The sequence below is a fragment of the Pituophis catenifer genome, unplaced genomic scaffold, assembly GCF_029215685.1.
Source record: "Pituophis catenifer annectens isolate HBS135680 unplaced genomic scaffold, rPitCat1.0.hap2 SCAF_17, whole genome shotgun sequence".
Classification (NCBI taxonomy): Eukaryota; Metazoa; Chordata; class Lepidosauria; order Squamata; family Colubridae; genus Pituophis; species Pituophis catenifer.
This window is the reverse complement of record NW_027256897.1, coordinates 8,434,864-8,462,179: the sequence shown is the minus strand read 5'-3', so window position 1 is coordinate 8,462,179 and position 27,316 is coordinate 8,434,864. Positions and strand designations below refer to the sequence as shown.

Sequence of the window (27,316 nt, the reverse complement as noted above, 5' to 3'; positions counted from 1 at the left end):
AGAGACAAGAGGATGTAGTAATCCAAGCATAAAAGCACCAGCCAGCTTTTTATGGCACAATAAAGACAACCCAAAGGGTGAGGCCACAGGCTATGTGTCACCAAGACGTGGTTCATCGGATCCGCATCCACCGATGCGGTCACTCCCTTCCCTTCCAGGTTTAAGGAGAACTTTTCTGACCAGGAAGTAGGAACTGAAAAGTTCAAGCCAGTGGTTTTAGTGTTGTTGTTTCTATCTCATAAAAAGACATGTTTACATCTCATAAAAAGACATATGAGAATGCTCATAATCAACGGTGTCCTTGTAGAAAGGCTGTGGAGCAGATCAAGAGTCACCTGGTTGAATTTGGCAATGAATGAATGAATGAATGAATGAATGAATGAATGAATGAGCGTTCAGCCAGCCAGCCAGCCAGAAAAGCCAACCCTTCAAGACTCCAAGATAGGCTCTGTTTGGTCAGACAGCAGAGTTGGAAGGGAACTTAGAGGTCATCTAGTCCAACCCCCTGCTCACGCAGGAGATCTGTACTAGGGATTCGAACCGCCGAACTGCCGACCTTTCTGATCGACAAAGCTCAGCGCCTTAGCCGCTGAGCCACCTAGTCAGTCCTTAAATGGTCTTCCTCAGATAGATGTCTCCTTTTTTATTTTTATTTAATTACAGAATAGCAGAATTGGAAGGGGCCTTGGAGGTCTTTGAGTCCAACCCCTTGCTCAAGCCGGGAGATCTTATAGCATTTCAGACACGTGGCTGGCTGTCCAATTATTTATCTTAACTCGGCAACTTGGCAATGGCTCAGTGACTTTACCATCTATGGTTTGGCTGGGTTGGGGTTCTGCGGGAAGCCAGCTATCGTGGTTTCATCCTGGGTTTAAGGCCAACGACAGTTGCTTTCAGTCCTTCTTCCTGTATTGGAGAAGAAGTCGACCGGATTCCCTCGCGAAGAAAAGGCAGAGCAAGGAAGGACCGATTTCAAGAGTTGCGCCAGAGTTCAGAAACGGAAAACGTTTCTTCATTGGAGGGCAGAACGGGGGACAGGATGTCCTCATTCAAAGGGGTGGGGGGAGGGAGTTTATTTAAAAGCAAGTATGAGGAAAGAAAATATGCCTAAAATCTAGGGATAGCTAAACAAAACTAGGTCATTTCTCACTGGGGCAGAGAGGAAAAAAGATGTGACTGAGTTTTAGCCAACAGATTCATCTATCATCTGTCGGTCAGTCAGTCCATCGTCCGTCCATCCATCCATCCATCCATCCATCCATCCATCCATCCATCTTCCTTCTACATATTTTCTATATCTGTCTATCACCACTCCACCTATGTCTATATCTCTCTCTGCCTCTATCTATTGTCTACCTATCATCTATCTTCTATATCATCCATCTATCTACCTATCTATCTTCTATATCATTTATCTATCTATCTATCTATCTATCTATCTATCTATCTATCTATCTATCATATCTATCTCTATCTATCTATCTATCTATCTATCTATCTATCTATCTATCTATCTATCTATCTCTAAGCCCTTTTTTGTCTGTCCATCCGTCCATCCATCCATCCATCCATCCATCCACCTTCCTATCTACCTCTTCTACATATTCTCTCTCTCTCTCTCTCTCTCTCTCTCTCTCTCTCTCCCTCCCTCCCTCCCTCCCTCCCTGATTGCTTATTTGTACCCTATGACTATCATTAAGTGTTGTACCTAATGATTCTTGATGAATGTATCTTTTCTTTTATGTACGCTGAGAACGTATGCTCCAAGACAAAATCCTCAATCACACTTGGCCAATAAAAAAAATTTCTATTCTATTCTATTCTATTCTATTCTATTCTATTCTATTCTATTCTATTCTATTCTATTCTATTCTATTCTACTCTATTCTACTTTACTCTATTCTATTCTATTCTATTCATCTATCTATCTATCTATCTATCTATCTATCTATCTATCTATCTATCTATCATCTCTCTCTCTGTTTCTCATCTATTTGTATCTATCTACCTACCTACCTACCATCTAAATTTTCTCCCTCCCTCCCTCCCTCTCTCTCTCTATTATATTTATTTATTAAACGCATATGCTGCCCATCTCCCTTTGAAAAGCGTCTCTATTCGGCTCAACCACGATTTCGACCATCCACCCAGCGTTAACAGCTAGCCAGGTTTCCTTGCCTGGAGGCAGATAAGCCCTTAACAGCCCACCCCCATCCCCCATCCCCCATCCAACTTGACTTTTCCCTCCCCTTCCCTTCCAACTCGCCCTGCCTAGCGCCTTCCAGCTCGGTTGGAGAGCCCGGCGCTGGGCTGCGGAGGCTGGGCGCGGTAGTTCCCTTGGCCAGCTCGGGAGGGAAGGCGGGCAGAGGCGGAGCCCGCGGGTGAGAGAAGCCCAAGAGGAGGCGCCGAGCGAGGCCAGACGGGTGGCGCAGCGCTGGGCAAGGTGGCTGGGTCCAGGGTAGCGAGCGAAATGAGCGATCCGGAGAAAGGCAGCCGCGGGCAGCGGGAGCCACTCAAGATCGGTGAGTCGGGGTGGTGGCGATGGCGAAGGGACCCCGGGAAAGGGATCCACCGGGTGGGTGGGTGAGTGGGAGTGGTCGGCTCCTGGAGCTTGATCCCGGGGGCGATCGGGTGGGGATCCTGGATTTGGAGAGGGGAGCATCCCTTTGCCCCAAAGTGGGCTTCCTCTCTAGGGGGGAATCCCTGGAGATCCAACCCCAACGGGATTCCCTCCTCCTCTTCAAGCCGGGGTGGGCTTTTCAAGCCGCCCCTCGCCCCTTCTTTCAATCCTTTTTGGCTTTTTTTTGTGTGAGTGGTGCTGAAGATCAAACCTTGGCTTCCTTGGGTGGCTTCAGCGCCAGCCTTTGGCAAGAAGGCCCCGTTGGGCTCCGGGCCAAGTGGGGAGGGGCGCCCTTCAGAACGGAATGCCAGGAACGGGGAGATTGGGGAGGGAAGAGCCTCTCGGTGGGGCTACCGAGGAGGGGGGGGGTGGTCCATTCCTTGCATGAGCCCCACCGCCAAGGAGGACACCCCCAGAACGTTAGGAAGGGTCTTTTCCCCCACCTTGCTTAGGAGGGTCTTCTTGGGACTGAGTCAACTTTGGCTTGGCCAACTGGATGCCCCTTCCTTCCCTTCTCCCGGAGCCACTTATGTGAACGGTGATCCCAAGGGTGTCGTCGCTGGGAAAGTTTCCAATTAATAAAAGTTCCCAATTCATTTTTTTTTTTAAAGAAAAACCTAAGGAAAGGTTTGGTGGGGAAGAGCCAAATCAGGGTCTTTGATCCTGGACCGATCAGAGGTAATAATGGGGGGGTCTGGGGGGTGATTTTGGTAAATAAGAAACCATGTAGACTTTAATACCAGTAAATTGCGGTTGCCGAATGTTATCTGAGTATCAGAGTGCTTTGAACTTTTACTTGGCTGCCGTTTAACCTGTTAATCATTTTTTTTCTTTGATAGATAGATAGACAGACAGACAGACAGACAGACAGACAGACAGACAGACAGACAAACTTAGACAGATAATAGATAATAGATAGATGATAATCGATCATGATAGATTGATAGCCATAGCATTTTATCATATTTTATTTATCTATACATTAAATTATTTTATTTTATTCCAATTTCATTTGAAACTGTATTTTATTCCAATTGCATTTTAAATCGTATTTTATTCCAATCTCATTTTAAATTGTTTTTATCAGATTTTAGTAATAATTTGTGTCTGGAACTCTGCATTTTGATATGGCCCAAGGACTAATCAATAAGTAAATCTCTCTCTCTCTCTCTCTCTCTCTCTCTCTCTCTCTCTCTCTCTCTCTCATCTAATCTCTCTCTCTCTCTCTAATCTCTCTCTCTCTCTCGGTATCTATCTATCTATCTATCTATCTATCATCTAATCTCTAATCTCTCTCTCTCTAATCTCTCTCTCTCTCTTGGTATCTATCTGTCTATCTATCTATCTATCTATCTATCTATCATTTAATCTCTAATCTCTCTCTCTCTCTCTAATCTCACTCTCTCGGTATCTATCTATCTATTTATCTATCTATCTATCATCTAATCTCTCTCTCTCTCTCTCTCTCTATCATCTAATCTCTCTCTCTCTCTCTAATCTCTCTCTCTCTCTCGGTATCTATCTATCTATCTATCTACTATCTATCTATCTATCTATCTATCTATCTATCTATCTATCTATCTATCTATCATGTATGATAGATCAATTGGGTTGCCAATACAGGTAGTTCTCGACTTACAACAGTTTGTTTAGTGACCGTTTGAAGTTATAACGGCACTGATAAAAGGGACTGATTTTGTCTAGGTTTTTTTTGGTCTCTGTTTAATGCGTTTTCGTCTTTCTTTCATCCACGTTTTTTGTTTTCGTCTAGATTTGTTTTGTCTGTTTCATTTTTTTTTGGGGTGTGTGTGTGATTTTGTATTTGAGGACCCAGTTTGTGGGGGCAATAAGCTGACTTTGTATTAATATACAAAAGTATGAAGGCTATTGCTTAACGCATTGTAAGGCGCCCTGAGTCTTTGGAGAAGGGCGGCATATAAATCAATTTTTTTAACAAAATCCTTTGAATAAAATAAAAAATTATAAACGCGAATAAACAAACAAAGAACATTTTCGGCTTCCAGTTAGGGAGGCCAACAGCAGCCAAAGCGATGGAATCATCCTTCGGAGGAATCTGGGTTTTTAAAATAAGGGCCTCTCCAGAGATTCATCTGTTTACTCAATAAACTCTTGCTAATTATCTGTGGTGTTTGTGTAGCTATTGGTTGCATTAAAAAGAAACAGAAATGTTTTTAGTCAGTTCCTCTAGAGATGTTTTTTTTTTTTTGTGGTTGTTAAAGGAAGCTGGCAGGTAGACAAATTTTCATATAAAAGTTTCCATTTGCATAGCAAAACAGCGTTCGGATATTGGAGGGGCTGCCGCAAAGAAGAGGGAGTCAACTTATTCTCCAGAGCACCTTTGAAGGCAGGACAGAGATGGATGGGAACTAATTAAGGAGAGAAGCAACCTGGAACTAAGGAGAAATTTGCTGGCAGTTAGAACAATTAATCAGTGGAATGGAAGTTGCCTCCAGAAGTTGTGAATGCTCCATCATTGGAGTTTTTACAAGAAGAGATTGCATAACCGTTTGCCTGGAATGGGATAGACTTTCCTGCCTGAGCAAGGGGTAGGACTAGAAGACTTCCAAGGTCCCTTCCAACTCTTGTTATTCTATTAATCAGTGGAATATCTTGCCTCCAGAAGTTATGGGTGCTCCATCACTGGAGGTGTTTAAGAAGACACTGGACAACCTTTTGTCTGAAATGGTATAGAGCCGTGATGGCGAACCTATGGCGCAGGTGGCATGTGGAGCCATGTCGCCTGGCACGCCAGCTCAGCTAGGGCACCGGCCAGCTAATTTTGGGGCCTTCTGGGCCCACCAGAAGTAGGGGAAGAGGCTGTTTCCTGCCTCCAGAGGGCCTGAGGGTGGGGTGGGGAAGGCTGTTTTCGCCCTCCCCAGATGCATAGAGAGGATCTGGAGCCAGGTGAGGCAGAAAAACGGGCCTACCGGGACATTGCGTGCATGCGCGGGGCAGGGCACATAGAATTATGGGTGTGGGCACGCTCGTGCGCGAACCTCCCCCATCCCACCCCCTTCCTGGCACGCGATGGCAAAAAGGTTAGCCATCACTGGTATAGAGTTTTCTGCCTAAGCAGAAAGGGGTTGGATTAGAAGACCTCCAAGGTCCCTTCCGACTCTTGCTCTTCTGTTCTTGAAGGCTCAGATTAAAACACTTCCGGTGCTGGTAGTGCAATTTAGAAAGGCAACTTTTAATGGCACTTAATGGGATACGTTCCCAGGTCACTCTATTTGTTGTTGTTGTTGTTGTTTTTGTTCAATTATTCAATTATGGAAGGAGCTGTTGTGAACAAGCCCATCGCTGTCCTATCTCCAAGGCTGACCAAGTTTATAAATAAGCATAAAAAGTTTGTGAATGGCAGGTAGCTTTATGACCTACGTGCAGCGGTGGGCTTCAAACATTTTAGCAAGGGGTTCTCTGCCTGGTTGCTGGGTGGGCGTGACCATGGTGGGTGTGGCCTAGTCAGCATCCTTCACCATGGTGGGGGGAGTGTTTTTGCCCTCCCTGGGTTCCGGAGGCTTTTCCAGAGGCCCTCTTCCTGAACTTCCGGTAAGCCTGTTTTTCACCCTCCTCGAGTGTCCCCAGTGTACCCTGCACCAGGGGTGGGTTCTAATTTTTTTTACTACTGGTTCTGGGGTGTGGCTTATTTTGTGGGCATGGCTTGTGGGGGTAATGTGACCGGGTGGGTGTGGCCAACTTTTTTTAAAAAAAATTTAAAAGCATTTTTTTTCCTACAACCTCTTCGGCTGAAGAGGTTGCAGAAAAAAAATGCTTTTAGAAGCTTCTGACGATCAGGCAAGTCAGCTGGGATCGCCAGAGGCTTTTAAAGGCATTTTTTTTCCCCTACAGCCTCTTCGGCCGAAGAGGTTGTAGAAAAAATGCTTTTAAAAGCCTCTGAGATCCCAGCTGAGCCACGCGATCATCAGAGGCTTTTTAAAAAACTTTTAAAAGCATTTTTTCAGCCGAAGAGGTTGTAGAAAACATGCTTTTAAAAGTAAAAAAAAAAAAGCCTCTGATGAGGTGGGCAGGGTAAGTGAGCGGTGATCGGGCTGGGGACCCGTTCGGGGGCGTGGCCAGCCAATGTTATTACCGGTTCTCCAAACTACTAAAATTTTTTACTACCGGTTCTTGCGAACCGGTGTGAACCAGGAGCAGCCCACCACTGCCCTGCACTTACCTGCATCCAAAACGGGCTGTGTGGGGACTCCTGGGAAGGGAGGGGTGCTGTGGGAGGGGCCAGCCAGGAGTGGGTTTTGGGGGTTCCCCAAACTCCCAAACCCCCAGCAGCCCACCCCTGCATACATGCCACCTTCGGGCCTCTGATTGATTTCTGGCGAGTGAATAATAGGGTTCCTTCATGTTCGAACGGCATCTTACAACCCCAAATTTGATATTTAAAGTATCTTTCGGTAGGAAAGGAAATTTTTTGCCTCCATCCTACCAGCATCCTAGAGAACCTGTAGAGATGTCGTCATTTCTCTTATCGTTTCTCTCGAAGTCTCACTCAGAGACGCCGGGTGAGATTGAATATGTGATGAATGAATGAATTGAATCTGCGTCTCATACCTTTGTAGGCAGGTGGGGAAGTCAACTGACGGCGCCTGTCTGACTAAGCCGTAAGGTGATACAACCACTTTACGGGTTCAGGGTGGTGCAGGAATCCAGCCATGGTGGCTTAATTGAGAAACATGGTTACAGCAGCCACAACTAAAGTGATGTCATGAATGCTCCTTGAACAGACTATCTCCTGTGGGCCTTCATGTCCCTTCATGTCCCCAAGATCAACAAACGGTGTTTGTTCCAGTAGATACTGGAAGAATAGTCAAGCTATTCTCCAGAGCACCTGAGGGCAGGACAAGAAGCAATGGGTGGAAACTGATCAAGGAGAGAAGCAACCTAGAACTAAGGAGAAATTTCCTGACAGTGAGAACAATTAACCAGTGGAACAACTTGCCACCAGAAGTTGTGGATGCTCCAACACTGGAAGTTTTTAAGAAGATGTTGGATAACCATTTGTCTGAAGTGCTGTAGGGTTTCCTGCCTAAGCAGGGGGTTGGACTAGAAGACCTCCAAGGTCCCTTCCAAGTCTGTTATTCTCTTCTCTTCTCTTCTCTTCTCTTCTCTTCTCTTCTCTTCTCTTCTCTTCTCTTCTCTTCTCTTCTCTTCTCTTCTCTTCTCTTCTCCTCTCCTCTCCTCTCCTCTCCTCTCCTCTCCTCTCCTCTTCCCTATCCTATCCTATCCTATCCTATCCTATCCTATCCTATCCTATCCTATCCATTATTCTATTCTAATTCTCTCCTCTTGTATTCTATCCTACCTGTTGTTCTATTCTATTCTATTCTATTCTATTCTATTCTATTCTATTCTATTCTACTCTACTCTACTCTACTCTACTCTACTCTACTCTACTCTACTCTACTCTTCTCTTCTCTTCTCTTCTCTTCTCTTCTCTTCTCTTTTCTCTCCTCTCCTCTCCTCTCCTCTCCTCTCCTCTCCTCTCCTCTCCTATCTATCCTATCCTATCCTATCCTATCCTATCCTATCCTATCCTATCCTATCCTATCCTATCCTATCATATCCATTATTCTATTCTAATTCTCTCCTCTTGTATTCTATCCCTTTTTTTTTTTTTAATTTGATTTATATGCCGCCCTTCTCCGGAGACTCAGGGCGGCTTACAATGCGTTAAGCAATAGCCTTCATACTTTTGTATATTTATACAAAGTCAGTTTATTGCCCCCACAAACTGGGTCCTCATTTAACCTACCTTAGAAAGGATGGAAGGCTGAGTCAACCTTGAGCCTGGTAAGATTCGAACCTGCAATAATTGCAGACAGCTGTGTTAATAACAGGGTGCTTTAAACCACTGTAGTACCAAGGCCCTTTATTTTATTCTACCTGTTGTTCTGTTCTATTCTATTCTATTCTATTCTATTCTATTCTATTCTATTCTATTCTATTCTATTCTATTCTACTCTACTCTACTCTACTCTACTCTATTCTATTCTATGGTTCTTTTTAAAAGGCAACTGGACTTCCTTGGTTTTTTTTAGTTCTTCAGGTCAGTTCTTCAACTGGAGAAGCTTCTTGGATGAGAAGTGACACGTTTCCAAGAATGGGGAAAAAAACCCACCAAGAAAGTCCAGTTGCTTTTAGAAAAAAACACTTTTGGGACAACCACGACTTGGATGATTGAGAACCTCCATAGACATTTCCACAAGTACCTTCTGAGGGACACAACAGGCAGGGCTTCAGATATTGGCAAAGCCACACGTCCCACAGTCTCAACCAGCGGTCATGAAAGAAGCTAGGAGATGTCCTACAGAATAACTGAAGTCCACCTGTTGCGTATGCCTTTTGCAACTGTTACGGAAGAGAAGTTCCTTCCGAGTTCGTTGGTTGCAGGGCGCAACCATAACAAGTTCACTCTTTCTACACTCTTTCCAGGCAGGCAGAAGCCCCACCTTGCTCCTCTGACATGCGGTTTGCCAATCCTTCTTCCGAGTATCCCTACCTCACCCCACCCTAAACCTTTTGCCAACTCCTAAGAATGTCACAATGGTTTGGCTTCCTCTTTGAAGCTCGTCTTCGGAAGCCCTGCCTTATTCTGTTCTGCTCTTATCTCTTGTTTTCTTCCGTTGGACTGAGGCAGGGCTGAAATGTTCCTGGTTCGGAAGTGATGGAGGCGGGTGGTTCGGAGAACCGGTAGCAAAAATCCCTGTCTCTCCCCCCGCCCTCCATTGCCCGGCTAAGCCGTGCAATCATCAGAGGCTTTTTTAAAATTATTTTTAAAAGCATTTTTTTCTACAAACTCTTTGGCTGAAAAAATGCTTTTAAAAGTAAAAAAAAAAAAAAAAGCCTCTGATGATCGCGCACGGCTCAGCTGGGATCATCAGAGGCTTTTAAAAGCATTTTTTTTCCTGAAATTAAAGGATAAGGAAAGCTCAAAGTATTTTTAAGGTATGGGACAAGTGGTATGATTGGATTAAGCGAAAAGAAAGTGGATAAGGATATACTTAGTAAAGTATAAAGATAATCTTGATGAGTATTAAATTTTACTTTTCTTTCTTTCTTTCTTTCTTTTTTCTAATAGTGAATTTTAAATTAAGAACTGATAATTGGGAGTGTATTTCCATGCTTATTTCATATAAATACCAACAATGACTTCACCGTCATGAGGATGGATGTGGGACTAGGTTACGAAATATATAATGTGTAGAGGAGAAGAATATATATAGATATGTAAAAGAATAGAAATGAAATGTCAACTATAAGATATGATCTATATATATATGAATATTTTATTATGGTTTTAATTGTTTTTATAATTGTTTGATAATTTAATAAAGTTTGTTTTAATTTTTTTTTTTAAAAAGCATTTTTTCTAAATGTTTCTAAAAGGAAAAAATGCCTCTGCCGATCAGGCAAGTCAGCTGGAATCGTCAGAGACTTTTTTTTTTAAAAAAAGAAAGCCTCTGCTGATCAGACAAGTCAGCTGGGATCGTCAGAGGCTTTAAAAGCATTTTTTAAACAACCTCTTCAGCCGAAGAGGTTGTAGAAAAAATGGTTTTAAAAGTAAAAAAAAAAAAAAAAAAGTTGGCCACGCCCACTCAGTCCTATTACCCCACCACCACCAAGCCACGCTCACAAATTTTACATTTCACCACTGGACTGAGGTCACTGGAACAACCCGAAGATTGTCGGACAGACCCAAATATCAAACGGGGGACAAGTTCAGGGGTGAAATGCTACCGGTTCGCACCAGTTTGGGCGAACCGGTAGTAATAAAAGCTATTTCCGATGATGAGCTGTGCCATGCAATTTATATTTGCTAGAAAGCAGGAAATCTTTTAGCGAATCTAAATCGTGCAGCACAGCTGTTCCCACCCCTTGCTGTTCTACTTACCTTCTTAAGCCTCCTTTTTCCGTGTGTAGCACGCATTTGGTGCACACTTGCATGTGCATCTGGCGTGCACCACGCATGCACGCTCAGAGAAATGGTGGCAAACCACGGAGGATTTCACCAATGGGGACATCCCTACTGGAAGGACACAGAAGTGGAGAGAGAAGAAAAAAAAATACTTCAGAGTATTTTGACTGGTGGTTTTTTTGAGGGAGAGACTTGTAAATATGAAACTTAAGAATCGTTGGCAGCTTCTCGTTTCTTGCAGGCTTATTTTATTCGGATCAATCTGCCAGTTTGTGCTCAGAGAACTTGAGAATTTGGGGGTTTTGAAGAGTTATTTTCGCCTTGCCCAACCCTTCCTTCTCTGCAATTTTTCTCCCCCCCTTCGGAGGGGCTTTTCGGCATTGCGCAAGCTTAGAATCTCCCCAGCATTTCTCGAACGGGCTGCAAGAGACACAAAGGGCAAATCCAGGACTCCAAGTCTTCTTGTCAGAATATCTTGAGTCTGGATTGGGAAAGAGATTTGCGCATTTGTGCGTGAGAGTGCGTCGTCTCCCTTCTGCAGTGCCATTCTTTGATTGCAGCTCTTCTCCGGCGGGACAGCCTTGACTATCTGTATTTTTAAGGCCATGGTAATCGTAGGACTTAGAAACTTTGGACTTTCAGCCAGCATTACGTGGGCTGGCCTTGACAAGCCTGACGTTGTTCTTGGGAAACAGGGCAGTGAGTTCAGGCAGTTGAAAAGGAAAGGAGGATTTATCCTGTTTAGGAGGTGCAATGCACATCCCACAGCAGTTTTGAGGAGGCGATATAAAAAAAAAAGCCAACATCATTTGGACAGGGGAGCATTGAAACTACAACTTTTCTAACGGAGGATTTTGGAATTCCGGTTTTATCTTTCTTATTAAGAATAATTTTTATCCCTTTTATACTTTTCTATAATAGCAATAGCACTTTGACTTACATAGATAGATAGATAGATAGAGAGAGAGAGAGAGAGAGAGAGAGACAGACAGACAGCAATAGCTCTTAGACTTATTTACCGCTTCACAGAGCTTTTAAAGCCCTCTCTAAGCGGTTTACAGAGCCAGCCTCTTGCCCCCAACAATCTAGGTCCTCGTTTTACCCACCTCGGAAGGATGGAAGGCTGAGTCAACCTTGAGCCGGTGAGATTTGAACTGCTGACAGTGGACAGAGTCAGTCTGCAAAACTGCATTCTAAGCACTGCATACCACGGCTCAGATCTAGATAGGATGGATAGATAGATAGATAGATAGATAGATAGATAGATAGATAGATAGATAGATAGATAGATAGATAGCAATAACTCTTAGACTTATATACCGCTTTACAGTGCTTTACAGCCCTCTCTAAGCAGTTTACAGAGCCAGCCTCTTGCTCCCAACAATCTGGATCCTCGTTTTACCCATCTGGGAAGGATGGAAGGCTGAGTCAACCTTGAGCCGGTGAGATTTGAACTGCTGACAGTGGACAGAGTCAGCCTGCAAAACTGCATTCTAAGCACTGAATACCATGGCTCAGATCTAGATAGGATAGATGATAGATAGATAGATAGATAGATAGATAGATAGATAGATAGATAGATAGATAGATAATTCTTAGACTTATATACCGCTTTACAGTGCTTTACAGCCCTCTCTAAGCTGTTTACAGAGTCAGCCTCTTGTCCCCAACAATCTGGGTCCTCATTTTACCGGCCTTGGAAGGATGGAAGGCTGAGTCAACCTTGAGCCTGGTGAGATTCAAACTGCCAAATTGCAGGCAGCCGGCAATCAGCAGAAGTAGCCTGCAGTACTGCATTCTAATCACTGCACCCCCACGGCTCTCAATGTTTTTAATAAACATTAATAAAAATAATGTTTTTTATTATTCGTGTTTTTCTGTTAACTAATTTGTTACTCGTTTAAGGCAGGAGTCTCCAACCCTGGCAATTTTTAAGACTTGTGGACTTCAACTCCCAGAATTTCTCAGCCAGGACAAAATAGGGTGTTTTTTTTTTCTGAACTCGGCCGATTTCTGTTACGCTGTATGTTTTAAAATTAGGCAAACTGCCCACTGAGAATCCATTACCGATAGCAACATATTATTCTGTCAGTCCTAATTTTCATCTTTTATTGGTTTTAATGGTTTAATTGGTTTAATGAGCCATGGTGGCGCAGTGGTTAGAGTGCAGTAATGCAGGCTACTTCTGTTGAACACCGGCTGCCAGCAGTTTGGTAGATCGAATCTCACCAGGCTCAAGGTTGACTCAGCCTTCCGTCCTTCCGAGGTGGGTAAAATGAGGACCCAGATTGTTGGGGGGCAAGAGGCTGACTCTGTAAACCGCTTAGAGAGGGCTGTAAAGCACTGTGAAGCGGTATATAACTGCTATTGCTATTGATATTTAATGCTTTTAATACTATTATTTGACTCTAATAAAAATGGATGGATTGAGGTTCAGTGGCTGATTTAGCTTGTCACTTCACTGGATGTCCTCCTTGGCTTAACAGTCAAATGTCTTGAAAGAAATGTGTAGTTGCCTTCCCAGCTTAAGCCTTTCTTTGTTGTCGTTGTTAAGCTTGTCTGAGTCTTCGCAACCTCCTGAACCATAGCATGCCAGGCTCCCCCCTCTTAGAAGAATAAATGTTTGGACTACGCACCATTTAAATATGTACCACCTTGGCAACAACACATTCAGTTCACATTTGAAGCTTAGCTAAGCGATTTTCCATGGAGGAAAAAAAAAAAGGCATCCTGGCCAGCACAAACGATGAATAAAAATTGGTGTCTGCAGGGTGATAGTCGCTGCTGATAGCTTATCATTCCTGAAACATATTGTTTCTATAACCGCCACCCTGAAAAATGCAATCCTGTTTTAATGCTGGGTTAATTTTAATGCTGTGTTAATTTGTACTGCGTTTTTCATGCTCCCTCTCTTAGACCTGAAATGGGCAGTAGCAACTTGCTTTGATGCAATTCCAAAATTTATATCTTAAAATGTAGCTTGAGTAGCAGATTTTGGCAGTCGTTTCTCCCTTGGTTTTTCAGGATAGAAGGGGTTGGTTGCATTTTACTTAATTTTGATAAAGATGCGTCCGGAACATTATTGTAGTGGGAGTGGGAGGCGAAGATAGACAAGGAGTACAAGAACAAAGGGAAGGAGTAGGAGAAGAAGAAGAAGGAGGAGAATGAGGAGAATGAGGAGGAAAAGGGGAAGGAGAAAGGGAAGGAGAAGATAAATAAAGAGGACAGGAAGAAGGATAAGGAGGAGGAAGAGGAGGCGAAGATGAAGGTGAAGAAAAATGAGGAGGAGGAGGATGAGAAATAACAGAGTGGGAGTGGGGTTTGCATGGAGGAGGAGGAGGAGAAGAAATGAGAAGGAGGAGGAGAGGAGGAGGAGGAGGAAGAAGAAGAAGAAGAAGAAGAAGAAGAAGAAGAAGAAGAAGAAGAAGAAGAAGAAGAAGAAGAAGAAAATGATAATAGAGGAGGATGAAAAGAAAGAGGAGAAAGAGAAGGAGATGATGACTATGATGATAGAGAAGGAGAAGGAGAAGGAGAAGGAGAAGGAGAAGGAGAAGGAGAAGGAGAAGGAGACTATGAAGAAGCAGCAGCTTCCTCTTGATGTGGAAGTCTGGAAGGAGACACCCATCTATCTATGTAGCTTTTTCATTCACTGTCCTTTTATGTCCTGCTTTATGACCTGAACTTAACCACAATGTCAGGTGTCATGTGCAAGAAAACAAAACAGTACAGAAACCCAGAGTTGGAAGGGAGAGCCTGCAGGATTGCCAATGAAAAAATCCTAGAGAGTTGAGCCTCCAGCCTTTGCTTGAGTAGATTCAATAAAGGGGAGTCCAGCTCTTTTTCTGGGCAACTGGCTGTATTGTCCTAAGTAACTAAGTAGGATTAAGCCATGATTAAGCAGAGGCTTTCCAAATGTGGGCCCGGTAACCAAGTAACCATTCCTCTCTTCTTTGTAGGCTTCTTGGAGATGTTTGAAGCCAAGCTCTTTTCATGAGTGGTGCCAGAGAGAATGAACTAGCATGGGAAAATGCATTTGCCAGTGGTTAATTCACATTTTCCTTCCTGTTTTTTCTTCTTCTCCTTCTTTGTTTCCTTTTTCTCTTTCCCACACATTCTTTCCAAAGTTTGGAACGTTCAACAGCCCTGACTCTTGAACTTACTTTGAGAACATCGCTCTCTCAAAAATCCAGGCTCCGTTTCTTGCCAAGACGGCCCTTTTTCTTCGCTCCTTTTCCTGATCCAAAGTTGTTGCAGTTGTTTTCGGGTTTTTTCACTCCCGAAAGGAACAAGCGCTAAAAGAAATGTCGGGAAAACGTCTCCCGGGAAACCACCAGAAATTGATCGTGCAATTTCCTACGTCTTTATGAAAACAGAATCACTAAATCCAACAGTTCAGCTTTGCAAAAAAAAAAAAAAAAAGCCTCTGATGATCGCACGGCTCAGCTGTGATCGTCAAAGATCCCAGCTGAGTTGCCTGATCGTCAGGCTTTTTTTCTTTTAAAAGCCTCTGACGATCCCAGCTGAGTTGCCTGATCGTCAGAGGCTTTTTTTCTTTTAAAAGCCTCTGACAATCCAACCTGAGTTGCCTGATCAGCAGAGGCTTTAAAAGCCTCTGATGATCCAAGCTGAGTTGCCTGATCGTCAGAGGCTTTTTTTCTTTTAAAAGCCTCTGACAATCCAAGCTGAGTTGCCTGATCAGCAGAGGCTTTTTTTCTTTTAAAAGCCTCTGACAATCCAAGCTGAGTTGCCTGATCAGCAGAGGCTTTTTTTCTTTTAAAAGCCTCTGACAATCCAAGCTGAGTTGCCTGATCAGCAGAGGCTTTAAAAGCCTCTGACGATCCAAGCTGAGTTGCCTGATCGTCAGAGGCTTTTAAAAGAAAAAAAAAAGCCTCTGACGATCAGGCAACTCAGCTGGGATCGTCAGAGCCTTTTGAAAGCATTTTTTTACAACCTCTTTGCCGAAGAGGTTATAGAAAAAATGGTTTTAAAAGTTAAAAAATAAAATTGGCCACGCCCACCCAGTCACATTACCCCCCCCAACCAAGCCACGCCCACAGAACCGGTAGTAACCAATTTTAGATTTCACCACTGGGGAAACTACTGGGCGATTGCTTGAGACGGGAAGTTAATTCTGCTAATTTCTGCATCGGTTTTTAAGAATCTGGTACTTCTCGATTTACAGTCATTTGTTTAGCGACTGTTCAGTTACAATAGCACTGGAAACCTATTTACCATCTTTCAGGCCTACGAGTCGCCAGTGGTGGGATTCAAATAATTTAACAACCAGTTCTCTGTCCTAATGACCAGAGTGGGTGAGCGTGGCCATGGTGGGCGTGGCCATGGTGGGTGTGACAGGCAGCATTCGGCCTCCTGCACCCCCCTGGGAGCAAAAAAGAGCCACAGTGGGGGTGGGAGGGAATGCGCCGCCCCCTCACGCCATGTTTTGAGCCTAGGAGGCCTCTTTGTACTTACCTGGGAGCCAAAATGGAATGCTTGGGGACTCCTGGAAAGGGAGGGGTGGGAAGGGGCAGGGTCAGCCAGAAATTTAACTACCGGTTTACCCAAACGAGTCCGAACCGGCTGAATCCCAACAATGCCTACGACCGTTGCAGTTTCCCATGGTCACGTAATCAAAATCCCGATGCTTGGCAACCGGCTCATATTTATGACCGTCGCAGTGTTCCCGGGATCCCCTTTTGCGACCTTCTGAGAAGACAAAGTCAATGGGGAGGCCAGATTCCCTTAACAGACGTGCGACTAACTTAACGATGGCAAGTGATTCGCTTCACAAGAAAGGTCGTAAAATGAAACATCTCTTTTTTTTCCCTTCTAGATGGCAATTCCGGCAGCCTTGGGATTTGTGGCTGGATCCTGGTTATATTTTCATTCCTACTCGTGGTTGTCACTGCTCCTATTTCCATTTGGTTCTGCATAAAGGTAAAAAGGAGACGTTGTTTGTTTGTTTTTTTAAACCACATGTCCTGGGATAATGTTGCAGGATCTAATCTGGGCTGGTCACCGGGACCAAAGGTTTCATCTTCCAATCTTTTGGACTCCTGTTGGAGCCCATTTGTCTTATCTAGTCACCAGAGTAATCCATGCAGATTATTTAGTGCCCCTGTGACTAGGTAGGACAGGTGAGGGGAGACCACCAGATTGCAAGTGGTCAAACGAGGAGACCCAAACTCCCTGGTAGCCTCACGTTGCAATGAACAAGGACACACATTCAATGTTGAAGCTACTAAGACTGTTGGACGAGCAGGGACAAAAACAGCCAGGGAAGAGATTGAAGCCCCTCGTCAGCCAATAGGAATGTTGATTTACCACCAAGGATTTAGAACAGTGATGGCTAACCTTTTTGCCATAGGTTCACCATCATGGACTTAGAAGGGTCCAAATAAAGAGTTTTTGGACATTCTTGTGCACTTCTGTGTGATCTTCTCCTCTATATTTTGGTCCACATGTGCTATTTTTTTTAAATTTATTTATTTTATTTCGATTTATATGCCGCCCTTCTCCGGAGACTCAGGGCGGCTTACAATGCGTTAAGCAATAGCCTTCATTCTTTTGTATATTTATACAAAATCAGCTTATTGCCCCCACAATCTGGGTCCTCATTTCACCTACCTTAGAAAGGATGGAAGGCTGAGTCAACCTTGAGCCTTGGAGAGATTCGAACCTGCAGTAATTGCAGGCAGCTGGTCTTAATAACCAGCTTAATAACAGGGTGCCTTAGACCACTGTACTACCAAGGCTCTTGCTAGATGTGAAGATTGGGGTGGGTGGGTGGAAATAGACTGGGGTGTATAGATTATTTAAAGCAATGCTTGGAAAAACCAACCATGGCTTCCTCTCCTCTCAATTGCAGATTGTCAAGGAATATGAGCGAGCCATCATCTTTAGACTTGGACGTATCCTAAAAGGAGGTGCAAAGGGGCCAGGTGAGTTATGAATATGGTACACGCAGTGGTGAAATCCAATTTTTTTTACTACCGGTTCTGTGGGCGTGGCTTGGTGGGCATGGTGTTGCTTGGTGGGCGTGGCTTGGTGGGTGTGGCAGGGGAAGGATCCTGCAAAATCTCCATTCCCAACTCAACAACAGCTGAAAAACGACCTGAAAAATGGCCAAAAAGCAGAAATGCACGCTCTTGGCAGCTGATCTTTAGGTTTCCGGTGCTCTCACACTCACACATGCATGCACATGCATGTGTGTTCCAGTTTGGGCACTCAGTGCCGAAAAGGTTCGCCCTCCCTGTTATAGGGTCTCCTTCTTCAGCAGGAGGTTGGACTAGAAGACCTCCAAGGTCCCTTCCATCTCTGTTAGTCTGTTATTCTGTATGGTTATATTCTTTACTCCATTATTATTCCTCCTCCTCCTCCTCCTCCTCCTCCCCCTCCTCCTCCTCCTCCTCCTCCTTCCTCTTCTTCTTTCCATCTCCATCCAGTATTCCATAAAAGGGAAATCTGGTGAAGTTTGAACCAAGGCAAGCTTTTCAAATCTTTTTTTTTTGGGGGGGGGAAGTTTTTTTTTTATTTTTATTTCTCATAAACATACTTAAGTGTACAATCCAGGGGTGAAATGTAAAATTTGTTACTACCGGTTCTGTGGGCGTGGCTTGGTGGGGGGGGTAATGTGACTGGGTGGGTGTGGCCAACTTTTTTTTTTTTTAAACTTTTCAAAGCATTTTTTCTAATGCTTTGAAAAGCCTCTGCCGATCAGGCAACTCAGCTGGGATCGTCAGAGAGGCTTTTTAAAAAATGCCTCTCTGACATCAGGCAACTCAGCTGGGATCGTCAGAGACTTCTCAAAGCATTTTTTTTAACCACCTCTTCGGCCAAGAGGTTGCAGAAAAAAATGCTTTGAAAAGCCTCTGACGATCCCAGCTGAGCTGCATGATCATCAGAGGCTTTTTTTTTTTTTTTTTACTTTTAAAAGCATATTTTCATCGGAAGAGGTTGTAGAAAAAATGCTTTTAAGAGTAAAAAAAAAGAAGCCTTTGATTGTGCGGCTCACCTGGGCATGGTGGGAGGGGGAGCAGGGATTTTTGCTACCGGTTCTCCGAACTACCCACTGCCATTGCTACCAGATCGGGTGATCTGGTTCGAACCGGCAGCATTTCACCCCTGGTACAATCTCTTATCCATTGTTAATCATACATATTATCTTTCAACTTTTATATTAGTTCATTTCTCATCCTAAAAAAAAAAAAAATTAGGGTATACTCGGGGTTGCTTTTCTACCATTCTATCTCCCTTATTTTACAACAACCCTTCCTCTCCTTCTCCCCTCTTTCCCAAGGCAAGCTTTTTAAATCTGACTCTCATGATGACCGCAGAGTTTTTTGGAATTGCCAGCAATGCAGAAGGGACTGTTTGGGGGGAAAGCTGGATTAAGTATCTTCCGTGTACCCACTGACCCTGAATTCAATATTTCTCCCCCCCTCCCCTTGCAGGGCTGTTTTTTGTCTTGCCTTGTACGGACAACATCATCAAAGTGGACATGAGGACCATCTCATTCGATATTCCACCGCAGGAAGTAAGTGTTCCCTTTCCTTGCTCTCCTGGCTTCCCTCCGAGCATACTGGATATATAAATAGTCTCCGCTCCTCACCTCCCGCCGGATTCTCCAGTCCATGCCACTGTTGCAAATGTTGCGGTCGAAATGCCAGTTCGACTCAAAGCTGCACAATAGGAGGAGGGGAGGGTGTTTCCTGCAGAGCTTCACCTGTCCTGCTATCTCTTGATCTGGTTCTGCTGGGTGGCTGAGAAAATTGGGGCTCTGCACAATGAACTGAACATGTTAAGTGCTTGGTTTCTGAGTTGATGGAGATCTTTCTCATTTGCTTGCCTCTGAGAAGATTTGGCAAGTCCTCCTCCTCCCCCTGCTCCTGCTCCTCCTCCTCCTCCTCCTCTTCTTCTTACTCCTACTCGTCTCCTTCCTCCTTCTCCTCATTTCTTCTTCTTCTTCCTCCTTCTCATTTCTTCTTCTTCCTCCTCCTCCTTCTTTTTCTCCTCCTCCTCCTTTCTTCTTCTTCTTCTTCTTCTTCTTCTTCTTCTTCTTCTTCTTCTTCTTCTTCTTCTTCTTCTTCTTCTTCTTCTTCCTCCTCCTAATCTTCTTCTTCCTCTTCTTCTTCCTTCTCCTCATTTCTTCCTCTTCCTCTTCTTCTTCTTCCTCCTACTCATCTTCTTCCTCCTTCTCCTCATTTCTTCTTCTTCCTCTTCTTCCTCCTTCTCATTTTTTCTTCTTTTTCCTCTTCCTTCTTTTCCTCCTCCTCCTCCTCCTTTCTTCTTCTTCTTCTTCCTACTCCTACTCATCTTCTTCTTCCTCTTCTTCCTTCTTCCCCTCATTTCTTCTTCTTCCTCCTCCTCATTTCTTCTTCCTACTCCCACTCGTTTTCTTCCTCCTCTTCCGCCTTCTCATTTCCTCTTCTTCTTCTTCTTCCTCCTCCTCCTCCTCCCCCTCCTCCTCTGTGCATTTATAGTATTCTGTCTCCGAGAATTACTGTGAGAGCATTTTGCACCCTGAAAGGCAATTTAAAAAGCACCCATGAATCATTTTTGTAAGCAATGTTTTTCCAGTGAGGAAAAACCCAGCACAGATTAAGGGGCCTCGTATTTGTTTTTGTGTCCCTGTCCTAAATCAGAAGCTGCATTTCTCCTGAAAAAAGATCAGTGCAGGCATGTCACGTCCCACTTCTGAACAACGGAAGCCTGAACATCCTGTAATTGCCTTGTTGACATTGCTAAAAATAGAAAGAGTTCTGACAGTGGCTATAATAACGCACACCAAATTTTTATCGGGGTTCAATTCCAAGAAAGATTAAGCTAAGCATGACCACAGCAGGATCCATTGGGATCTGGGAAGATCTGCTCCAATTTATCCATGAAAGAAGCATAATTACAGCCAGGTGCATTTCTAGGTGGACGGATGCCTTCAATCATGAGGTGGTTGGCTTGGGTCAACGCAGTCCCTTGTGGTTGAGAAACCAAACTAACTTTCTTTAAAACCCTGACTTGGCCTAATGTTCAAATCAGATTACAGGTATGGCGTTTCCACAGGAACCTTTCCTCTCCTTTTGCAAACAGGTTTTGTGTCTCTAGGTTAATCCTTATGCGAAACAAACCCACAAGGCTTTTCACAGCTCCTTTTTAAAGTTTCTGTTGGGGTTGAGTTGTCACTGAAATGTTCTAACCTGGAATTAAGGAGAAGCTTCCTAACCGTGAGGGACGCGGTGGCTCAGGGGCTAAGATGCTGAGCTTGTCGATCGAAAGGTTGGCAGTTCAGCGGTTCGAATCCCTAGTGCCGCGTAATGGGGTGAGCTCCCGTGACTTGGTGTTGGTGGACAGGCGAAGGATCTGTTCCCTTGGCAAAAGGGGAATGAAGCATTTATTAGGTCAAGAATAAGATAACATTTGGAAGTGACTCATTTATACACTAGTGGCTTACCCTATCATTGTTGATGGGTATGTGTTTTTTCCCTCTTGCTATTTCCTTGATTAAGCTATTGTTTTCTGCTGGATTGTTTGTCTGGTATTAATCCCTGCTTATCTGGGTTTCTCTGCCTGTGCTCTCTGAGCTCGGTTTGTTTTCTTGCAGACATTTCATGACCCAATTAGGTGATGTCTTCTGTGCTAGAAGGCAGTGAGGGTTCAGGGGTTCCCCCAAAGTGTTGACAAGTGATGTCTCCCAGCTGAAAAGCCGTAAGCGAAGAATTGTTTGGATTATGAAACAGTCCAGAACTCCTTTGACTAATTAGCTGATTCCCCAAAGCCAGCTCTCTGTTTGTTTGGAAATAAGCTGTTTGCGTCAGTCTTATTAAGAGTTTGTCAACAAGCGCTGACTCTCTGGGCCTTTTTCTTCTCCTCCTCCTCCTCCTCCTCCTCTTCCTCACTAAGATCCTCACCAAAGACTCCGTGACGGTCAACGTGGATGGAGTAGTCTACTACCGAGTGCAGAACGCCACTCTCGCCGTAGCGAACATCACCAATGCTGACTCGGCTACTCGGCTGCTGGCTCAAACTACTCTGAGGAACGTGCTGGGAACCAAGAACCTTTCCCAGATTCTTTCCGACCGGGAAGAAATTGCTCACAGCATGCAGGTAAGCAAAGTTGGACATCCTTCGATGGAAAGGAAGATTTACTTGTTCTGAAGATATAAGCAACTAAAAAAAAAAAAGGCTTCTGGAAAAAGTGGGAACGCCCCTATATCGATATTTTTCAAGGGTGGGGAAATTTATAGGCAGTCCTCGACTTACGACCTCAATTGAGCCCAGCGTTTCTGTTGCTAAGCGAGACAGGGAGGCTTGCTCTATTTTTTACGGCATTTCTTGCCCCAGTTGTTAAGGCAACCCCTGCCATCGTTAACTGAGTAACATGGTCGTTAAGGGAATCTGGTTTCCCCCTTGATTTGGGTCGTCAGACAGCCGCAAAAGGGGAACACAAATATGAACGCGTGGTCGAGCATCCGAATGTTGATCAGGTGGCCACGGGGTTGTTGCCATGGACATTAGTCCCAAAGATGTTTTTTTTTCAAGAGGCAACTGGACTTCCTTCCTTGGGTTTTTCTTTGAAGATGTTTCGCTTCTCATCCAAGAAGCTTCTTCGGTTCTGATTGAACATATAAATCCATCCATTCCCACCATTCAGTCGGAGCGGAAGAAGCTTCTTGGAAGGGGAAGCGAAACGTCTTCGAAGACAAACCAGCCTCTTGAAAAAGCACCTTTGGGACAACCATGACCTGACGGATGACTGAGAACCTCCATAGACCAGCGGCGAGGATTTGAATCCCACTACTGCCATAGATACACAATAAGTGTGGAAAAAGGTCATAAATCACTTTCTCCGGTGCCGTTGTAACTTTGAACCGTCATTAAACTGAAGGTAGTAATTTAAAGACGACCTCTATTTATTGAGACCCAGGATCACAACTCCTGTTTGCATCCGAAGTACCTTTAGATCAGTGTTTCTCAACCTTTAAGAGGTGTGGACTTCAACTCCCTTCTTTCCTTCCTTCCTTCCTTCCTTCCTTCCTTCCTTCCTTCCTTCCTTCCTTCCTTCCTTCCTTCCTTCCTTCCTTCCTCAACAGGCCACTTTGGACGATGCCACGGACGACTGGGGCATAAAAGTGGAACGAGTGGAAATCAAGGATGTGAAGTTACCGGTCCAGCTTCAAAGGGCCATGGCGGCTGAAGCCGAAGCTACTCGAGAAGCCAGGGCAAAGGTGGGTAATGGTGTATATATTTGTTTCATTTAATGTGTTACTTCATTATTCCTACTAGCATTTTCATTCAGCTTGGATAGGGTGGTGGGTTTTTTTCTCCTGCCCCACCCTCAAAAAAAAAAAAAAAAGAGAGAGAGAGAGAGAGAGAGAGAGAGAGAGAGAGAGAGAGAGAAGGAAGCTAAGAAAATGTTTTTCTTTCTGCCTGGATTTGACCCGAACTCCTCTTGGTAACCCCCAACCAATCAGAACACACCTCCACCCAATCAGAACACAGCCAAGCTCCCACCCAATCAGTTCACACCCCCACTGGTAGCTAAAAGGAAGAAACAGCTGCGATCACACATTGCTTCTAGAAGCACAAAGCCGAAAACACCAGCCTGAAGATGACGAATGAGACTTCATCGAAACGTTGCCAAGACACTTCCAATTTTACACGGGAGAAAACCCAAATAACCAAAGACCTACATACAAATACCCGCGAAAACCTTAGAAAACAAATACACACACACACACACACACACACACACACATATACATACACAGTGTATATATATATATATATATATGTATATATATATATATATATATATATATGTCTACCTCAGCATGTGGGAGGGAGCATACTGCTTCCCTTTCGCCTTTCAGCTCCAATCCAGGAGCCCTCAAGCAGTTGCATTCATGACAAACCATTTAAAAAATAAATAAATTTGGCATATATTTATATATCATTTAGTATAAATTTTATATACCATTTGGTATAAATTTTATATACCATTTGGTATAAATTATATATATATATAATTTATATTTCACTGATGAAGAAATAAAGGGAGACTAGTATAAATCTATTTCAAGCTATTTAGCTCTCATCAGCTAGCCATCCCCTTACTCGGATTCGAACTTGGGCTGCCTGCATATCTGAGTAAGGGTATGGCTAGCTGATGAGAGCTAAATAGCTTGAAATAGATCTATACTAGTCTCCCTTTATTTCTTCATCAGTGAAATACATATAAATTTGGTATAAAATGGTTTGTTATGTAGGTCTTTGGTTATTCGAGTTTTCTCCCACGTAAAATTTCTCCCATCCAATCAGAGCACAGCCAAACCCCCAACCAATCAGAACACACCTCCACCCAATCAGAACACAGCCAAGCTCCCACCCAATCAGTTCACACCCCCACTGGCAGTTAAAAGGAAGAAACAGCTGCGATCACACATTGCTCCTAGAAGCACGAAGCCGAAAACACCAGCCTGAAGACGACGAATGAGACTTCGTCAAAACGTCGCCAAGACACTTCCAATTTTACGCGGGAGAAAACCCGAATAACCAAAGACCTACATACAAACACCCACGAAAACCCGCGAAAACCCGCGAAAACCTCAGAAAACACACACACACACACACACACACACACACACACACACATATATATATTCTGATTGGGAAACACGTTCATAATTGAGCAAGGGCCGTGATTACAGGTCTGGAAATGCTTTTTTAATAGGAGTGGAACTTCATTTAAATCAGATCTGTGACTTAGGAGTATCAAAGGCCCTTCTGTTCTGTTGTAACACGCAGGCAGGGCTTAGGTTTACTTAAATGTGTGTGACTCTGCAGGTGCTCGGGAAAAACCACAAGCCCCTTTGTGTGGTTGTTGTCGCCGCCACAGAAATCAGGAAGACAAACACACAAATATCTCACGGAGTTTTTACACAGGAAAAGCAAATATGCTAGCAAGGAGGATAATCTTGAAATCTGAGTCTGATCTATCCAACCGTAACTTTGGACAAGCATGAGCACCTCATACCTATCCTCCCCATATTCAGTATTGTTCCTCCATGTGTCAAACTCGATTTCATTGAGGGCCGCATCAGGGTTGTGTTTGACCTTGGGGGGAGTGGCGGTAGGAGGGCGTAGCCAGGGTGGGCGTGGCCAGCTCGATGTCACTCGTGTCGGGGGCGCCTATGGTGGCCCGAGCGCTCTGCCAGCAAAAATGGGCTCCCGAGCTCTGTTTTCGGCTGCAACCGCCTCCTGCAACCCTCTGCCAGTGAAAACAGAGGTTGGGCGGAGCTGCATGCCCGCTGGTCCTTCACTGTTTTCAGGGCGGTCCTGCGAACCAGATCTAAACACCCCGTGGGCCGGATCCGGTTTGACACCCCTGTTTTAGAGCTTTACTGGACATGGGTCTTTTTCCTTTCCCTTCCAGGTCATCGCTGCCGAGGGCGAAATGAACGCTTCCCGGGCGCTAAAGGAAGCCTCAATTGTCATTTCGGAGTCTCCCGCCGCCCTCCAGCTCCGCTACCTGCAGACTCTCACCACCATCGCCGCCGAGAAGAATTCCACCATCGTCTTCCCCCTGCCTATAGACATGCTGCAAGGAATTATGGCAATGAGACACTAGCAAAGGCAGCCACATTGGTGAAAGAGAGAAGGGCTCTTGGGTGGGGAAACTAGGTTAAATGCAAAAGTCAGCGACGGCTAGGGGAGAAATTACAACCATGTAGAGTTTGTAAGTATTTTGCATCAGCTGGATTCTTGGCGTTGTCCCTCTGAACAAATAATAGAAGTCCCATTTTGCTTCTTCCCCCGTTTTAAAAATTATACAGATTAACAGAGTTGGAAGGGACCTTGTAGGTCATCTAGTCCAACCCCCCACCCAAGCAGGAGACCATTTCTGACAGATGGCAGTCCGGTCTCTTCTTGAAAGCTTCCAGGGATGAAGCTCCCACAACTTCTGAAGGCAACTTCTGTTCCATGGGTTGATTGCTCTCACTGTCAGGAAATTTCTCCTTAGTTCCAGGTTGAATCTCTCCTTTTAAAAAGAGATTTCTTTTATACACATACATATATAATTTTTACTAAAGCTTTTTCAAAAAGGAAGACAAAACCGAATACAAACTAACATCAAGAAAGAAAAAGAAGAAAAGGATCAAAGGCAAAGCTAACGAGCAAGAAAGGAAAATCGAAAAGGAAGAAGAAAGAAAAGTTACCAAGAAGTAACTTCCAGTCTTCTTTTCAGCACTTATTGCAATTATAAATTCACCTCTTCCATTTAGAATTTACAAGATAACTCTCTTCTTTCTGTAAATCTGGCCCTTCTAATCCTCAAAGCCATAAATTAAATGTTTATTGTTTTTCCTCCTTCGTGCAAAAAAGTCTATATGGGAAGGAGTTTAAGAGAGACTGTTTTTGAGTGCCTTCCAGCTCTTAAATATTTGGAGGGTGAGTGAAATAATTGTTTAGAGTCTGGCTTTTTGAAGAATTATTTTTTTTTTAAACAAAAAAATATTTTCTTCGTTTCTCTCTTGGGAAGACAGCTTCCCTTACGAGAAGTCAGATCTTCCATAGTGGCCCTGTTGCCAAGAGATTGTAACAACGCACAGATTGTAGTTACGGAGATAATGTGCTTGTTAGTGACATGTTATGTTCAGGTAACTCACAAGCGTCTTCTTGCCATGTAACCTGATATCTGGTTTTGCTATGTACATTTTTTAAAAAAATATATATATAAAAACAAGAGAGTTGCTTTTTAAACCGTCTTTAAAAAGAGGAACGTATTTCATTTCCTGGTTTTGATTATTTATTTTTTTTCTCCCCCGGAAAAATAAAACCATAAAGAAGATAAATCTCATGGCCAGAAATGAGGCTGGTGCCTTTGAATCTTTAGTTGAACTTACATTTATTATTTCCTAAAAGCTAAAAAGCTGGACATTTATTTTAAGACGTCTGTGATCAGCTGCCTGCATGGTCATGTATCTACCTGAAAGGAAGCTTAATTTAACATTATGGCCTCCCCCGTGACTGTTGTTTCTATTTCCACATTCTCAGCAAGTTTAAAATAATTCCTCTGAAAGACCAATAAAGATCCCTTAAGCTTCCTTTCACGTGAGTATAATGTTTTTTGTGCTAAATCTCAGCTTTTTTGCTAATATACTCTAACGCGCTGATGTTTTAAGCCCCGTATCTCTGTATACTTGCATTGTGTATTTTGTAAACTTGAGATCTGATTGAAATCAGAACTATATGTAATTGTGACTGAATCAGCCTTGTGGTTAATTGTAATCATCGCATTCAGCATGGTGTGTGTGTAAAGTTTTAAGAACAGGAAAACAGGTTAGAAAAATCGTAGGCCTGTCAGATGAACGCTTAAAGGCTTTTCAATTGTCTGAACCAAGGAACCTGTGTTGAAATATTATATATATATTATATATATAATATATAACTATATTATAAATATTGTAACATTCTCTGAAATTAAAGTGAGATCCGGCCACTTTAATTTCATGGTTAATTTTAATTCAGCTTGCAATGATAGAGTCCAAATGGAAGGTGTTTTCCCAAAGGGCAAAACCCCCCCCCAAAAAAACACACACCAAAGAAACTTTTCTTTAAGCCCGTTTACCAAAAGTGCTCTTAATATCACGTACAAAAGGAAAAAAATATGGTCAGTGAAAACGTGTCTGAATTCTAAAGTGTCCTTGTTTATCAGCTGACGTTCCAATAAAATTTTTTTTTTTCTTTTA

At 43.6% G+C, this 27,316-nt stretch overlaps 1 protein-coding gene across 1 annotated transcript; it reads left to right on the top strand.

Annotated features, from left to right (window-relative positions):
* The first annotated feature begins 2,410 nt into the window (after positions 1 to 2,410).
* On the top strand, positions 2,411 to 27,316 carry LOC139325696 (stomatin-like). Its single transcript, XM_070955655.1, has 7 exons — positions 2,411 to 2,522; positions 16,405 to 16,508; positions 17,440 to 17,512; positions 19,025 to 19,107; positions 21,468 to 21,671; positions 22,658 to 22,792; positions 25,000 to 27,316. The coding sequence occupies exons 1-7, from the start codon at positions 2,471 to 2,473 to the stop codon at positions 25,192 to 25,194; spliced, it is 846 nt and encodes a 281-aa protein (XP_070811756.1). The 5' UTR covers positions 2,411 to 2,470; the 3' UTR covers positions 25,195 to 27,316.

Coding starts and splice junctions, on each gene's coding strand:
- LOC139325696 (XM_070955655.1), top strand. CDS start 2,471: ATGAGCGATCCGGAGAAAGGCAGCCGCGGGCAGCGGGAGCCACTCAAG. Junction 19,108..21,467: donor TCGATATTCCACCGCAGGAA/GTAAGTGTTCCC, acceptor TTCCTCACTAAG/ATCCTCACCAAAGACTCCGT. Junction 22,793..24,999: donor CTCGAGAAGCCAGGGCAAAG/GTGGGTAATGGT, acceptor TTTCCCTTCCAG/GTCATCGCTGCCGAGGGCGA.